Source organism: Lineus longissimus, chromosome 8 (assembly GCF_910592395.1).
Source record: "Lineus longissimus chromosome 8, tnLinLong1.2, whole genome shotgun sequence".
Classification (NCBI taxonomy): domain Eukaryota; kingdom Metazoa; phylum Nemertea; class Pilidiophora; order Heteronemertea; family Lineidae; genus Lineus; species Lineus longissimus.
This window is the reverse complement of record NC_088315.1, coordinates 2,490,835-2,508,003: the sequence shown is the minus strand read 5'-3', so window position 1 is coordinate 2,508,003 and position 17,169 is coordinate 2,490,835. Positions and strand designations below refer to the sequence as shown.

The 17,169-nt window shown below is 40.7% G+C and overlaps 1 protein-coding gene across 3 annotated transcripts; it reads left to right on the top strand.

The window, feature by feature from the left end:
* The first annotated feature begins 367 nt into the window (after positions 1-367).
* Positions 368-16,871, top strand: LOC135492059 (myelin regulatory factor-like protein). 3 transcript variants are annotated; one of them, XM_064778195.1, is made up of 21 exons: positions 2,257-2,540; positions 3,677-3,841; positions 4,113-4,182; positions 4,388-4,555; positions 4,705-4,781; positions 6,711-7,080; positions 7,348-7,641; positions 7,825-8,380; positions 8,723-8,927; positions 9,194-9,333; positions 9,532-9,710; positions 10,022-10,156; positions 10,436-10,531; positions 10,705-10,802; positions 10,964-11,149; positions 12,905-13,071; positions 13,454-13,586; positions 13,770-13,935; positions 14,227-14,332; positions 14,576-14,656; positions 14,968-16,871. In XM_064778195.1, exons 2-21 carry the CDS (start codon positions 3,742-3,744, stop codon positions 15,070-15,072), a joined length of 3,432 nt encoding a protein of 1,143 aa, XP_064634265.1. In that variant the 5' UTR covers positions 2,257-2,540; positions 3,677-3,741; the 3' UTR covers positions 15,073-16,871. The 3 variants fall into 3 exon arrangements, with proteins under 3 accessions (XP_064634266.1, XP_064634265.1, XP_064634264.1); XM_064778194.1 differs by having other exon boundaries at positions 2,257-2,669; XM_064778196.1 differs by lacking the exons at positions 2,257-2,540; positions 3,677-3,841 and adding an exon at positions 368-518.
* Positions 16,872-17,169: the final 298 nt, after the last annotated feature.

The following is a 17,169-nucleotide window of genomic DNA, read 5'->3' as shown; positions in this document are numbered from 1 at the left end:
AAAAGTCAAAGTACTCTGTGTTCGTTTCTACCCCATTGGTGGTAAATTATCTGAATGTCGACCGCCTCAATCAACCATATAACTTTTTTCTTTTGAGAAATTGAAACAGTGTTGAATCTTCTAGGGCCACAAGAGGATCATTCCCTCTGAACAAAAAGATTAAAATCAATTTTCATCTTCGAGAACCATTGAGGAACGAGTCTTCTTTTCAAAAGACCTAATCACTCCGATGAAGACAAAGTCACAACCCTCTTGAGATGAAGACTTCGTCAGCTGGCTCCGACGCCGCCGCCTGTCGCCTCGTCGTGTAACTATGTGAGGTGCTCCACTTGATTGCTTTTTATACATGCCCACCGCATGGCCTTGACCTAGAAAGAGGCCAGCCCCAAAATTGTTTGTGTCCAAATTTTCCTCTCTCAAAACAAACATGTCTTCTAAACGAGGATGGATAGTAAAGTAGGAATAGATGGAAGGGTTAGGCGATGAGCAAGTACTGCAGGCCTTGAATGGCCTAATTGGTGAGTTTCTTACTTCTAAAACAAGTGGTTTTTATCCGAAAGTTTTCTTTTTTTCGTAGTTGTCTTTATGTACGCATAAGCGTATACATTGTACACGTACATTTTTACTGCTTGTGCATTTCTGTTGATCCCTTGTTAATCCTTTCAGTGACTCGACGTAGGTATTGTCAGTTCCACGTGCTTTTCTGCATGTTTGTGTTCTGTTTCCCAGCGTGCTATACTATACTGTACTGGCTGCCCCTGGCCCTGGCAGTGGCCCAGTGGCAGTGTAGATCCAGTTGTGAGTCGACCAGTGCCAGTGGTTGATAGTGTGGTCCCCTGGCTCGGCATATCCAGTGTGGAACTCTAGTGCTTTGTTAAGATACCACTGGTTCCACTCTTGGTAACGCCAGATCGGGATCAATTGGAAAACAGTGGATGAGTGGTGCTTTTGCACAGTATTGATCCAGTGGTCCCCAGTACGGAAACTGGTGCCATAGCTCTTATAATATAGTATAGGTGATAGGTCCAGGTTTGCCTGAGTGTGGAAACTGGTGCCATAGCTGTTAGCTGTCCAGTGGTTCCCAATATGGAAACTGGTGCCATAGCTGTTAGCTGTCCAGTGGTTCCCAATATGGAAACTGGTGCCATAGCTTTTATAGTATAGATCCAGTGTTGCCCAGTATAGAAACTGCTGCCCTGGCTGTTACCAGTGTAGATCCAATGTTGCCCATGGGCAATAATTACGGTTTGGGACTAGCAGTTACACAGAAGTTAGAGACCTTTGATTCAAAGAATGGTAACCAGGAAGATGAAAAGAAAACGTTTTTGGCAGAAAAGGCACATGCCCTGAATTTGCACTTTGACCTGTCAAATGGTTTTGTAGTCTGTCACTGGTCTTTGGTCAAGGCTTTTTTTACGTAGCTTTAAAAAAAGCCTATTGAAGTATTTTAAATTGTTTGCGGTTTTGGTATTTTGAAGACACTCTCCCACCAGAATGGCTTGCTTGTACAAAGTTATTGTGAAGGGACTGTTAAAAATAGCCAAGTGACGAAGATTGACCGATCTGTTCAAATACAAACAAAATCACTCCCGGCACACCATTATTGGTGTACTTCGTCAGACAAGGGCCTATTTTCAAAGAGCCTAAAGGAAGTGTGTTTTCGTACCGACATGAAAGAAGTCTCTGAACCATCACACTGACGTCTTTTCATGGATGGTTGACTCTGAATTGTGTCGAGAACTTAAATATTTAGTACAGTGTTGACTGCTGTTGCCATCTTGGGACGCAATTAAGAACTGAAACTGAACTACCAACAGTAGCGGTGTCATCATGATCATTTATGATAATTAGCATATTTGATTATTTCCATATGCCCCTCTAGACCAGGTCCAGGTTAGGTCTGTTTTCTGGACGAAGCCATGAGAAAGTGCTCTGACTGATCCGTCCAAAAAGCTCCATTTCTTGGATTTGTTTTACAGAATTTGATCTCATTTGGACAAAGGACTTCTTCGACCAATCAGTGTTTTCAATGCTACAGAAGGCCTATTTGAAATCAAAGTTTCTTTCAGTTTCAGTCTTGTTTCAAAATCTGAATCAAGTAAATTATCCTTGCAGGTTCCAGCAATGGAAATTGCTCATTGGTGGAGCGCTTTAAGAATGAAAAGCTAACAATCACTGTACGGCATTTGTGTAGGCCTATATAAGGCCTATGGGATAATGTCAATGTATTGTTAGTTACATATATGGCATAAAGTCCATACAATATGCCAGAGTAGGGACTTCAGTACTTGTCAGTGCCGTCCACCAAATCCAGGCAGTGTAGTCAATGGTGTCACTCATAGTATCAGTTGAGGAGGAAAAAAATCATCAATCAGTCGAGCTTGTAGTGTTTTCATAATAACCATATTTTAATCGTGTAACATTTTGTTGTAGTTCGAAAGTACATTTTCTTAAAAGTTATCTATAACATTATAGGTGCCAGGCAGTACTGGTCTACCATGTATATCTCCAACGGCATTCCAAGTGTGTGTTCTTTGCAGGTTAGAGGAGATTTCTCTGTCTCGTGATTTCTTGGAATCATCTGGATTCATATTTCAACATTTTCATGATTGTCCTGCAACTTGCAACTTGTTCTTGACGGGATGTTGTGTTGAAATTGTTGGCTGGAGGTTTGGCTCGTCCAATGTCTGCACATCTTATTTCATCAATGTAGCACAGAATGTGCGCTCTTCGTCATGCTGGGTGTGTGGAAACTTGGTTATTGCGCAATTAGGATATGATGTACGAGGTGTCTTGCCTATCATATTCCTCAGGACATTTCAAAAAGGGGAAGATTTGCTATCAACACTTACATCGAATAAGGGCTTTGGATAGGTCGAGGGATGCTTTATGAAATTAACATCTGTTCCACTATTTGCAGCCATGCCTGAGTTTACATGTTTTGCAAAAGGATGGCTAAGTGACTTGCCAAAGGTCACAGGTGAACTGTTCAGACCAGCTAGATATTCTGCTCTGAATGTAGAGTGTCTTGAGATGTAAACACTTGTGGATACTTATCTCGTTATTGCCTATCTATCTATGAAGGACTAACAGTTCTCAGCCCCCAAAATCACCAGCTCTGATGGTGCCTTGCGGAGATGTAGTATCAAGTCTTTAGAGAAGGAAGTTGTCTTGGAAATGTCGGGGTCATGATTGTTTCTTTGGCTGAAGAGTGATTTTGTTGATGGTGAAGGAGTTGTATCCAGTTACGGTCTGTTACATACTCATGAGACCCTTCCTGTTTGCGTTTGGTGGTCATGTTGTCAAAAAGTAGAGCTCGGTAATCAGATTGTTCCTGTGAGAGGTTTCTGGGAAGAAATTCCTGAGTTTGATTGAGTTAAAGGAAGAGCTGTAGAAGAAAATGTTTGTGGTGGCTGTTGGAAATTCTAATAGTGCAGTTGTTTTCTCCACAAATCACAGTTGTTTGACCAAGTAATCAGGTCAGATTGATCAGTTCATCCACCTGGCCTTACATCTGTACACTCTAACGCGGATTCTGTTGCTGAGAATTTCTGACCGCCATCACTCAGAAGATATCACTATTTCACTATTAGAGAACTGACCCTTTAAGTCATAATTGTCCTAAAACAGAATGTTGACGTTGTGTCTTCTAAATATGGCTTATTCCTGGTAATAGAGATGAATCAGCTTTCATGATGAAGAGGTTTTGGGAACAGTAACGTGATTGGATAAGCTTAAACAATGGACTTTGACTTACTCTATGATATTGAGCCAATATATAGCGATGATGCAAAATTCTCATCAGCTATAAGTTTGGCCCTGGAGGAAGAAGCAGTGGATCGTAAGTAACTGGAACTGATTGGCGACCTGCCCTCCGACCATAAGGATGAAATAGGTGCTAAACCTACCAAGTTTTGCATTGGAAGCAATGTTTCTTTTGACAGAACTGTACTTGGACGTCAGTGATCTGGCTGTGCTGCAGGCCTTGTGTTTAGTGAATCAACAGCATGCAAGTTGTGCTGCAAAGTTTTAAAAAGCAGCATTTGTTTCTTTTACATGTTTTAGCAATAGTTTCTAATCTAATCTATATTGTTTTTGTCTCATTATTACAGAGGGTGGTGTCGACAATGGAGCCCTTGAGTTATTTGCTGAGTATATGAACACACAGGATCCCAACTCATTGTAAGTTGGACTGTAAAAAAGTTTATCACCATTACAGGCATTAGATCACCTTGAGATTACCATTAGATATGTCCAGAAGATTCCACTGTCAGAGCTATATGAGTATGAATCAGTTCATTTTTGAGTGCTGCAGTATCATTTGGTGCGAGGAATAAAAAGTGTGACTGTGAAATTTCTTTCAAAGTCTTTAGAAATCCTCCTTCAGGTTATTCCCAGATGATGTGATCTCCTCTGGCTTAGGTAGTTCACCAGCCAGCCACAAGGTAGCGCCGCCAGACTATCCCACCAGTGTATTCCAACAACATGGAGATAGCGACATAAACAACCGTGGAAGTCATGCCATGCAATATAGAAACCAAGCGTTTATTTCTCCGTAAGTCTAACACGAAAACCGCGAACAATGCCAGCCAAATTTGATTCTTTTCTACCCCAACATTTGCCCTTGAGGATCTGTGCCGATCGCTCAGTCATTCATCGTATTTTGTAGAGATTGTGTAATTGATATGTTATGCTTGTTTGCAGGTCCTTGCCTGATAGTCCACCGGATACAGACTCCTCCTCAGAACCGTATTCTCCTCCATCAGACCACTCCAAGTCAGGTAAGAAAGTGAGATTGGCGGCATTTTTGGAGGTCTGGAATGAGTTGCATACTCTCAGTATCTTACGCGCTATACCTCAGCAGTCACTGGTGTGGATTTTCAGGGCTCTTGAGGAAGTTGATTTGAATACCAGAAAAATGACAAACAAGGTGAAAAGACCACAGCAAAACCAATCACATCTCGCGAGATCCACTGTTAATTTCGATGTCTCATGACACTCAACACCAACAGTGTTTGAACCAAGTTAGTCTGTTTCAATGAAGGCAGTTGCAGAGAACGATTGCAACACAGATTTGTTTTAATAGTCGTGTGATGAAAGGAATCATATTAAGTTAGGTCAGGAAACAAGCACTCTGGGTTAAGTGGTTGGTATACAACTGAAGTGAGTGTCATTGGGGAAATAGCTACCGGTACTAGAGGTTCTACTCGAGCTGGAATTGTCCATTAGAGGGCTTTAAGTATGATATCGAGAGTAATCATTGGCACTAATCAAATTGCTATATATTTTAATATGTTTGGTGTCATCTGATCATATCATTTCAATTTCTCTACGGTAATTGAGTTGATATTTGACCATGTTATCTCATGACTAATATGGGGAATATTATTGGCCTGTGGTGGAAATGTATTGCTAGCGATGATGTAATGTTTAACGAGGTCAAGTGATTAAGTGTTATATCGAGGTCACACTGTTGGCCAGACCTTCAGCTAAAAATTACAGGCACATTGATCAGTGGGTTGAGTGTGTGGAGCCAATTTGCAAACGGGGTGAACTTCTTAGAAAAGTTGTCAATTGTTCAAATATCATCTCAAGTGAAAGATAACTTTTTAAAAACAATTTCTCTGCGTGCGACTACTGTTTCAATACAATATTTTGCACTAAATAACTTGTGCTCTTTGATTTATTTCATCAATGACGTCAAATGCCTCCAATTGACCCAGATCACCTATCAAAATCTGAAATAAGAAAATCATTTGAAAGTTCACAATCATAAATAAAGTGTCTGTTTACAAACCATGATTCTGATTGTGTGACTGACTATCGCTTCGTGCCCAAAACAAACTATGGTATTTGCTTGTCTGGAGTTGGTAGAATTTTGGACATGTTTCTGCTGAAAAATCTTTGATGAGTCTTCATCAGCCATGTCATTCATGCATGCTCTACTTTCATGATCATTTTCGATAAGTGAACAATAAGGAAACATGACTTGCTGAAGTTTCAGCCAAATTAAATGATAAGTCCTGAAAGTTGCTGACATCATAGCCTTTTAAGTGGGTGATTAAGTATTGTCCTCCTAAAATACTGCACGAGGTGACGCCTTTCATATCAGAATTGCATAGTTGATGCTGAGCCAATGAAATCCTGCATCAGAATTGTATAAAGTTTCAAGTGGTTTGGTTAGAGTCAGTTTGGAGTAGGAAGTCGAGATCTTCCGAGTTTGACATCTTTACTCATTGAGATTTATCTTGATTTCCTCGAAATTTAGTTTTGTGATGCTTCCGATGTTTTTTTTGCAGAATGGGACCACTCAAGGTGAAGTGTTCTGCTTTTGAGACTTCTGTTTCATGGTCTCCTACTTCATCTCCTGTAATCGCTTTCTTCCTTTCATGCGAATGTGTGTGTTGAAGTTTGACTTTTGGGATGATGTAGCATTCCAGACCAGCCAACGTGGTCACTTCTTGGTGGCAGAAATGCCCTGGTTTTTCAGGTTCGCCAGGCTTGACTCAGTGCCCCTTTTCAAGGGATGCACTTTTAGTTCAATGTATCCTGTCATCAGATATCGTTTACATGTTCATATGAAGTCCTACGTTTGCAGTCACTGCTGCAGTGCTCTGTGTTTACCTAGTCCTGTCTTCTCTGCTTCAGGACTTATCAAAGCCTCTTACCACTCTGCCAATGCCGCCTCTTACTTTCGAAACTTCTTCTAGTTCCAGACACAGGCCAGATGAATGGTCACGGAAACCTCCCCTCTGTGGTGACGAACATCAACAATGGTTTCCATGACGACTACATGCCCAACCAACAACAACATGGAAATCACTTGGCCAAGCAGATCTTGACCGCCAGTCAGAGTCTGCCCCCAGGTTACGGCAGTAGCGAGATGTTTCCACTGCAAGCCCCTTCACCTCATGAGATTCCGTCACCACAACAAACACCGATGCGAGTTTCACCAAACTCTAGCCAGATGTCACCACATCCGTCACAGAGTCGACGCAATAAGACGAAGGCACCGCAACCAGGACAGGCACCTCAGATAAATACTCGAATGTTGCCAGGGGCAACAGCACACTCAGGGGAGTAAGTATACAGGTTTGATGATGTTTTCATTGTATTGTATCCTCTTGTTAAAGAACGCTGCTGCCTCTGTTGATTGATGAAGCCCATCATTAAGCTGTATTAGTTGAAGTCACAGTATAGGCCAGTTGAGAGTACACTGAGAGTCACGGGCCGAGGCCGCAAACCCACGACCTTCGGATCTCGAAACAGTCCCCCAAACTATTGAGCCACTGTCGGACACCTTTACTGTTATATCGAGTTTCTACAATTTTTGATTTTCCACTGCAGATCATTCAAAAACAGCCATCTGCACAAAAAACGCAAACATTCAATATCACCACAAGCATCGGTCAATCCGGCTTCACTGAATGTGACGAATTTGGCGGACCTTTTGAAGAAAGAGCCTATCAAACAGGAGCCTGGGACACTCCCGTCGTGTGGCGATGAGACACTGGCACTGCAGGAGATGTTAGATCTTCAGAGCGAGTTGGGACATCTCGATGTGAACTATCAATTGATCAAATTCCAGCCGTTTCATCATATGAAGTATATGACACTTCTGGATGGAAATCTGTCAGAATTGTAAGTGTTTCTATCAGAACTATCTGTCACGACTAGCTTTCTACCAGAAGTTTAAGTATCAAGAAGTGTGAGTGTTCCTGTCAGAATTTTTAGTGTTCCAATCAGAATAATGAGTCTTTCTATTAGAATTGTATTTCTTTTGAAGTCGATTACTGTAAAGTTCCTTCAACTTATACTTTCCAGGCCAGCACCAGTGTACCATGTGTCCGCTGACAAAGGATTTAACTTCTCCACAGTGGATGAATCGTTTGTCTGCCAGAAGAAGAATCATTTCCAAGTGACTGTCAGCATTCAGGTCTCCGGTGAACCACAGTTTGTGCAGACGCCAGACGGTTGCATGAAAATTGATAATTTCTACGTCCATTTTCACGGAATCAAAGCTGACTCGCCATCTTCAAAAATAAAAGTAGAACAGTCGCAAGCCGACCGAAGTAAGAAGCCATTTTATCCCGTCCTGGTGGACCTACCTGCTGACCAGGTCACAAAAGTAACTGTTGGACGGTTACACTTCAGTGAGACGACGACAAACAATATGCGGAAGAAAGGTAAACCGAATCCTGATCAACGGTACTTCATGCTGGCCGTGGAGCTACGTGCGCACTGTGGCGACACCAATCATCTTATATCATCAATGGTTTCGGAGAAGATAATCGTCAGGGCGTCGAACCCGGGACAGTTTGACAGCGATATGGAGTACCCATGGCAGAAGGGCCAGAATGGAGATGTCGTCTATCGTATGGTACGTTGTGCCTTTACCCCAAGGTCCCCAATAAGTTTAGGAGTTAACTTAAACATTTTCACCAACAGACTTCATTAACTCAAGCAGTCGAGAGTACCCACAGCTGTTTTTATCTTATTGTAAGAAGCTTGGTTTTCTCCATACTGTAAAAATGAGTACCTTATCAGGCATCTCCCTCTCTTTCATTAGCCAAGTTGCTCGGACCCATACTAATACTGCCCTGGAAAGTCTGGTTGGCCAAACCACCTGTATCTCCTCTTTTGTAGTAGCAGGGAGACAGGTGGTTGTCCGGTCCTTGATTGGAAAACTCTCAAAGTGTCTAATGTTGGTATTCTCTTCCAGGGCCGTGTTGGCATCAACACAGACAACCCAGAAGAAGCATTGGCTGTCCATGGAAATATCAAAATGACGGGACATCTCGTGCAGCCATCAGATATCAGAGCAAAGGAAAATATCACTGAGATGGACTCAAGGGAGCAGTTGGAGCATGTTCAGAGAATGAAGATATACAAGTATTTATATAACAGGGATTATGCTGAACAAGCAGGTTAGTAAAGAACTATTTGTTTAAAGCTGACATTCATTCATAAAACCATGCAGCCATGTCAGAATACTAGAGTGCCTGACCATCAAACGTCCAACTGCACTTGAAACAAATAAGTCACCCAGCGACTGGTCTTTTTTGAGTAATAGTGAGGCCCCCTGTAGGGAGAGGCACCTACACTGAAGGCTTATATAAAGTGTAACAGGCCTGAAAGAGAAGCACCAAAATTTGCCATAAAGGGTCAACACTGTATGTATTTCTATGTTCAGGTCTGTCAGAGGATGAGTTGGAAGACACTGGTGTTCTTGCCCAGGAGTTGAGAGAGGTTCTCCCTGATGCTGTGACAGAAACAGGAGATGTCATACTCTCAAACGGAGACACGATTGAAAAATTCTTAGTGGTGAATAAGGTAAGTTCATTTCGCTGGCAGGGAATTTCAATCCCATACTTGAAAATCAGTCATTCAGTTGACTTTTCTCCTATTGTGTGGTTGTAACAGTTTGTTAGCACCAGAGGGTATTTTCTGATCATGCTCCGATGGAAGTTGACTTCAGTCGTTCGGGCAAAAACACGACACTCCTAATAAGTGCTGACTCTTCTGTTTTAGGATCGAATCTACATGGAAAACGTTGGTGCAGTGAAGGAGTTGTGTAAACTGACCGACAACCTTGAGAATAGGATTGACGAGTTGGAACGGGTCAATAAGAAGTTGTCCAAGCTGAAGAGGTTAGATAGCTTGAAGTCAACTGGTAGTGGGAAGTCATTCTCTAGTAGTATAACTATGGGGTAAGAGTTATATAGCATCACTATTAGTCTCAATGTACAACCTATCATTGATCTTATGCTGTGCTGTATTTTAGAGTTCGAGTACCAGTGTGATAAGATATAACGTCCTAACAAATAAGTGTGTGAAGAACAAAATAATGATTATTCTGTTTGTAAGATCTAACTCAATGATCATCTGTTTGCGTAGCCATGTATGGTATACATCATTGAACAATAGAGATGGGTTTTTTCCAAAAAGGGGCAACAATTCCCAGATACAACGGATTGTGAGATGCGAATAAAAGCTCATACGCATATTTTTGTTGTTGCAGAAGTCGCTACCTACCATCAAAAGAGTCTGTGAAGCAACGTCACCGACCCACACCCCCACCACCAGAAGATGGTATCTGCAGTAACCGGTTCATACAGATTGCCATTATCGTCCTTGTTCTTGTCATGGCATTTTGGTAAGTTTATCAAATCCAAAAGATCAAGTGCAGAAGAACAGGAGTGGTGTCTGTTAAAGGAGGTTCCACTGTACTGTTTTGTTCCTTTTTGATACAGAGTCACCCTTTGCTTATTATAAGGTGTGCACATTCATGTTGTGGTGAAAAAAAATCAAGCACTATCAAAATCAGAAGCTGAGTAATTCGCATGTCCATCGGTAAATTTGCTTTTCACGAAATTTTGAAGAAGTTTGGTATATCCACCAATCGTATCTATTGAACTGCTGTTTTGTTTTTCAGTCTCATTGCCATGGTAACCCTTTACATCCTTGAGAAAAATGAGGGAAGTGGTTCAATGGCTACCATTTCTGCCACCTCCGGACCTGTGATAATCGGGTAAGCACCGTCTTCATTAGAAAAATTTTAGTTATTCGGAAAGATTTTGCAAGGAGAGTTGCAATATTTACAGACGATCACAAACTCTGTGGTAGATTTTGTAATGTTGTTATTTAGGTTAAAGTAAACTCGAAGCCTCTCTACGTTATTAACACAACGACATTTGTTTTCAGGACGACACCTCGAGTTTCAGCCGTACCCTCGACAACCACCAAAACAGCTGGAGTTGCTACAGCTGCCGATGGCAAGCCATTCATAACTCAACAAACTGGTATGTATATTGATAGTACAGTGTTCTGACTCACTTACTCAGGGGTCTGGGAACATCATCAAGTCATGGCTATGATACATTTGTATCAACACTCAATTTTTGGCTTCAGTTGTATGAATTATGATTTCATGGATTTTAATTTGTTCCCTTTTTCTTTGCAGCTCCAACTGAATATATTCCGGTGCCTGCGTCCAAGGCAACCACTTCAGCACCTACGATACCATCCCTTGTGCCAGTCACAGCCAGACCGGTGCCAGTCGAGCTCACCCCTAAACGTTGCCTTACTAATGAGTGCGAAAAAATGTGCTGCAGAAGCATTGGAAACACTGAAGGAAAAATGCCTTATTGTGAGTACTCATTTCAGCGTTTTCCCATTTACCAATCTTTTTGGCTCACCGTAGGGGAGTCTATACAATACCGCAGTGTCCGTCGTCCGTCGTCGTCCGTCGTCGTCGTCATCGTCGTCGTCGTCCGTCGTATCCTAGTTAAAAAACAGTGGCACGTTTCTTAACCGCTAGGCCTATGAACTTAAAACTTTGTACACATGACCCCCTAGGTCAGATGACCCGTGACACTAAATTTCTGTCCGATCTGATTCTCTACTTGGCCACCAGGGGGCCAAATGTGGATATCTAAAAAGTGTGATATCTCGCTTATTAGTGACTTGTTTTCGATGAAACTTTTGTTGTAGGTACTCATAGCAAATATACATCTTATATCATACGGGTTTTTAATTTGACCTACTTTTCAAGGTCACAGAGGTCATATGGCGTAAATTGGCCGTTAGAGTGTAAACTATGGCACGTTTCTTAACCACTAAAGCTATGAACTTGAAACTTGGTACATATAACCCCCTATATCACATAGCCTCTGGTGCTGAATTTCAGTTTGATCTGATTCTCAACTTTGCCACCAGGGGGCCAAAAGTGGAAATCTAAAAAGTGTGATATCTCGCTCATAAGTGACTTGTTTTCGATAAAATTTTTATGGTAGGTACCCTTAGGAAGAATACATCACATATCTTACGGGTTTTCAATTTGACCTACTTTTCAAGGTCACAGAGGTCATATGGCGTAAATTGGCCGTTAGAGTGTAAACTATGGCACGTTTCTTAACCACTAAAGCTATGAACTTGAAACTTGGTACATATAACCCCCTATATCACATAGCCTCTGGTGCTGAATTTCAGTTTGATCTGATTCTCAACTTTGCCACCAGGGGGCCAAAAGTGGAAATCTAAAAAGTGTGATATCTCGCTTATAAGTGACTTGTTTTCGATAAAATTTTTATGGTAGGTACCTTAGGAAGAATACATCACATATCTTACGAGTTTTCAATTTGACCTACTTTTCAAGGTCACAGAGGTCATATGGCGTAAATTGGCCGTTAGAGTGTAAACTATGGCACGTTTCTTAACCAGTAAAGCTATGAACTTGAAACTTGGTGCATATAACCCCCTACATCAGATAACCTCTGATGCCAAATTTTGGCTCGATCTGATTCTTTATTCGGCCACCAGGGGGCCATAATGGAAAAAGTAAGAAGTGCAATATCTTGCTTATTTTTAGTGATTCGTTTTCAATAACATTTTTATGGTAGGTTCTCCTAGCAAGGATACATCACATATCATATGAGTTTTTGATCTGACCTGCTTTTCAAGGTCACAGAGGTCAAATGGCGTAAATTTGTTGTTTGATTGTAACTATGGCACGTTTCTTAACCACTAAAGCTTTGAACTTGAAATTTGATACACATGACTCCCTACGTCATGTAACCTCGGACACCGAATTTCGATCTGATCTGGTACTCAACTCGGCCACCAGGAGGCCAAAACTAAAATAGGTAAAAAGTGCAATATCTCGTTTATTATTGACTTGTTTTTGATGATATTCTTATGGTACTTACTCCAAGCAACGATACATCACATGTCATACCGACTTTGGTTTGACCTATATACTATACATGTACAATGTTTCTTAATCTGGATGAATTACAAAGCACCAAATATCTATACGGTGAGCACAATGGCCCCTGGCCGTTTCATTAAATATACCACAGAAAAGCACTTTATAACTAAATATTATTATCATTGTTCTATACAGACTATCCGACGAGTGCAGATAGGAAAAACAATACTTTTATGCCAGAAATTGTACATGGTGAAGATGCAATGCGTGTCCGAATTGATAATTACGAACAGCCAATTCAGTTTGAAAATCCAGCAAGAAAGAAAAAGCCTCCAAGACCACCTCGACTTCCTAGCAGTTTGGTAAGTGTCCGCTATATGCGTTTTAAAAACATGAGCATATTTATGTGGTGTCCTTGGTGTTCAATTGTAGACTATATCACAGTAAAGATCGGTCATAACAGGTGTCCCTCAAGCTAGAGACAAATCTTGCAATCAATCTGTCACATCAAGATCAAGACAAGTCACGGGATCAGATGAAAGTGGAATTCCACAACAGGATAATCATGATAAACGTCTCTATATACCAAGTGCTGCTGTTCTTGTCTTAGGATTCGTTGTATGTGTGAATCTCGGGGCTTGATTGCCCCTGAATTCCAGTGAGCCTTAGATTCCACTATAACACTATTAACCTTTGCAGTGCAGAGCATTTCAGTGAATCTAATTTGGTACTTTCCATTTCCAGACAAAACCTCCACCGCATCCATTGATTAACAACAATGGCCATTTGAATGTTCCACCTGGCAATAATCATAGCAACATCAGCATAAAACATAACGTGATATTCAGAAGAAAACGGAGGCGCAGGGGAGCTAAAGGTAAAAAACCGAACGAAATCACGTCAGGCCATCTATCTCGGTTGAATTTCTGACTTGGTGATGTTATATTTTGGTTTGGATCAGACACTTGCGCTGCCCAGATGACAAGCTTGTTGAGGAGCTTTGTGATGACTGTTTTTATTGAGGTTGTGTCTCACTCCGTTGTCTTTTCTTCATTTGCAGAAGGGGAATATGACATTAAAACTATCACAATCAAAGGAAACAATCAATGGGATGATTTTCCGATCGATAGAAAATATTGCACAGACAAATGCAATAACGGAAACTACTCCTATTCCGTCAGAGTTAGCCAGTATGTACCAGTTGAGAAACTCGAGGTCGAATTCACGTGAGTACTGCTTGTATAAAACCATTCAAACGCTATACTCCGACCGTTTACTGACTTCAGCTTTGATCAATACTCCTTGTAATGGCTCTCATTTGGTGACCCCAAAATGAGTGGACCGAAGAAATTTGGAGAATGCTGAAAGTGTGATTACGAGATGGCCACCAACAGTACTAGTATCTCTTGTTGCCTCATATTCACTCCGATTTGCTTTCAATATCAATAAGATGGGCTGTGACCCATCCCCCTCCTAGTTTGGCTAATGATGCTCAAGCAAGATTTCAATATTTTCAGGACGCCGCTGGCGCTGATGATAACTTTCTGCGGGCATGGATCTGGCAAGCAGATTGATTGTAGTTCAACTGAGCCTGCTCCTGATGTGGAAGAAACGGCCACGATGGTAAGAATTGTGTGTGCTTTGTTGATTTTACATGTATATACCAGTCATGGTTAGGGCTTTGAAACCTAACATATCAGGCTGCATCTGTGTCATTGATTTATAGGTTGTGTCATTCTTGGAAAATCTATCTTCGCACTTTGTATTTGACACTTTTTACTGGATGTTGTCTCCAAGCAAACATAAGTTTTCAGCTATCAATTTGTGAGATGTTCTCTCTGAGATGTACACTTCTCCTGCTTCCAGGGCCCTATTCATAAATGGAATCTTCCCATAGGTTATGCATTCCATATTTGGTTCAAATTCCGTGTCGCTGATAAAAATGCGGTAAGTATAAAATATTTTATTTGAAGTATGGAAACTGCAGATGCCCGGTCAGCTTCCAATTTCAATTAGCCTGCTGGTCTGATCGATAGGGTCAGTGGGCCTACATGGCAAAGGCTGCCAGTGATGTTGACGATTATGATGAGAAGAGGGGGCTTTACCTGTGTGGGTCGGGGTGATGAAAGTAGGAATACAATTACTCCACAGGTGCATTGACCGAGGCACACCCTCCGCACTACTTCTAATCTAGTCACTTTGCACACACCAAGAGAAGTGCCATTACCTTGTTAATGTGACCCTCTTTTTACTTTCAGCAAGATGATGTATGCTCCAAGCCTGTGAGTGAGGTGGGAGTCACATACACTGAATATACATTTAAGTTCTTCCGGGACGATTGCAAAGTAAAACCCCAGAGCTGAGAGAGTTCTAAAGATTTCTAAGTTTCCGTATGGGTGTATATAAACTTTCATGAAAACATATAAATGGATATGTTGGTTTTACTGCTGTAAATTGCTGGTTTGTCTGTGTAGGTGATGTGTATCACTGCAGCTGGCTGCTGATGCCAATTATGACTTTACAATTTTGTATTAGTGAACACAATGCAGATTATTTCTTGACTGAAAGCTGTGCATGCTGACACAGTTTTTGCTTTTGAGCAATTTGATGGTAAGACTATGGATCGGAGAGAAGTGAAACCGGAGCTGGTTCCATTGGGCTGGCCAACTTTGTGATGACTGTATGGACGATACATTTGTGCAGTCCGTTTAAAACTCCTGTCGTCAGTGACCAGTACAGAGTAGTGGATGACTTGACAGAGGTGTAGATATTCTGTTAGATGGGCCTAAACCGCTGTCAAAGTTTACTGCATGAATTCAGAAATATGATAAAGATTTCATGTTGGTTATTGATCTAAAGACGTTTATATGGAGAAATGTGGGACATCTCTTGTGGTATTATGGATGAATATAGTATTTTGAGGTGGATCATGAGCATGTTGACTGATATTCAAAGTGCTTTAAATCTCCTGAAAATTGAGTGAACTAATGGTGACTTCTATTTGAATAAGACGGAGAGCAATATTGGAAAGGTCACTTTGTAATTATATTAGGCAGCTCGAACAAAACAATATCATGTAGATAGATCATTAATGGTTAATTTGCTATAATAAAGATAAGGTACAGATGTGCATTGAGACTGTGTAATGTATAATGTATAGAAGTAACATGTTTTGTATTGGGTTTTTTTATGGACATATCTTTTTCGACGAGCCTCATTGTATATAAAATTTCATTGTCTTTGCTCTTTAACATTTCTGATAATCCTGAAAGGAATTTACACCAGAAACACTCATATCACTTTAACAAGTTTATGACATGGTCACAAAGTTCCTAGCAGGAGTCCAAGGCCAGGTTGTTTAAGGGGTGTATTCAAATACTGGTCAACTCTTTCGTACAATTTTGATTGTACTCCTTCATCTATGCATGTTTGAATGATTTTTCTTAAACTCTTGACAACGAGCTATTGTGATTCGGCAATAATCAGCTGTTTTAAAATTTTGTATAAAAAGTTACATTTTCAAATTATTTTTACCGTAACTGTGGTATTACATTTTAGCTATGTTATGTATCTTTGTAGCTATAATGGAACAATAAAACAATGGATAAATATGAAATGACACAGTCAATAAGGGTGAAATTTGACTTTGAGATATTTCTAATGTCGATGTTTTCTATATTTGTTGGATTCATCCAACTGGGGAATGTAAAATAACCAATAGAAGCCTTGCAGTGACGTCATTTGGACATCCATATCTGACATCAGTCAGTGTCCTTGACCTTGCTGGCAAAAAAGTGCACCACCCGGAAGAATGAAGGACATTTTACGTTAAAAAAGGTATCTATCTCTGTGATGACGTCATTTGCAAGGCCTCTGTTGGAAAAATATTCAGGTGACAGAATGAATGGGACCAATGCTAATTCCAGTGAATGTGCTTTTAAGCAATATTTTCATCATGTCTATTTTTAGATTTGTTTTGATGTGCATGTTAGATTATATGAACATATTTTAAGATTTTATATGAAATACTGAGGACCAAAACACTTAACAGAATTCAAGCAATTTTAGTGTTTAGATTCTATTGCCAATTTGATAAAGAATATTTGATATAGTTTTCTGCTCACATTGCATGTTAATAAAGACTACAGGAATTTTACTCATATGTTTTTAGTTAAGTTTGTTCATTTCATTTATTTGATCTGTGAGTGTCACAGTCGGCAGTCAGACAAGGATCCCCTAACGGGGCCTTGTCACTGATAAGAGCTCCTTCACATACACTTGTTACCAAAATTACTGAGCTCCCAGCCAGCGACTGAGAAAGAGGATGATCATCTCGTACATTATCAGAGTTCTGAGAAACATGACATTTCCCCCTGGGTCAGTGTTACCCTTATTGAACATTGATTCATCTTGAAGAATGTTCCCTGTTGATCAGTGTTTCCAAGTGACCAGCATTGAAA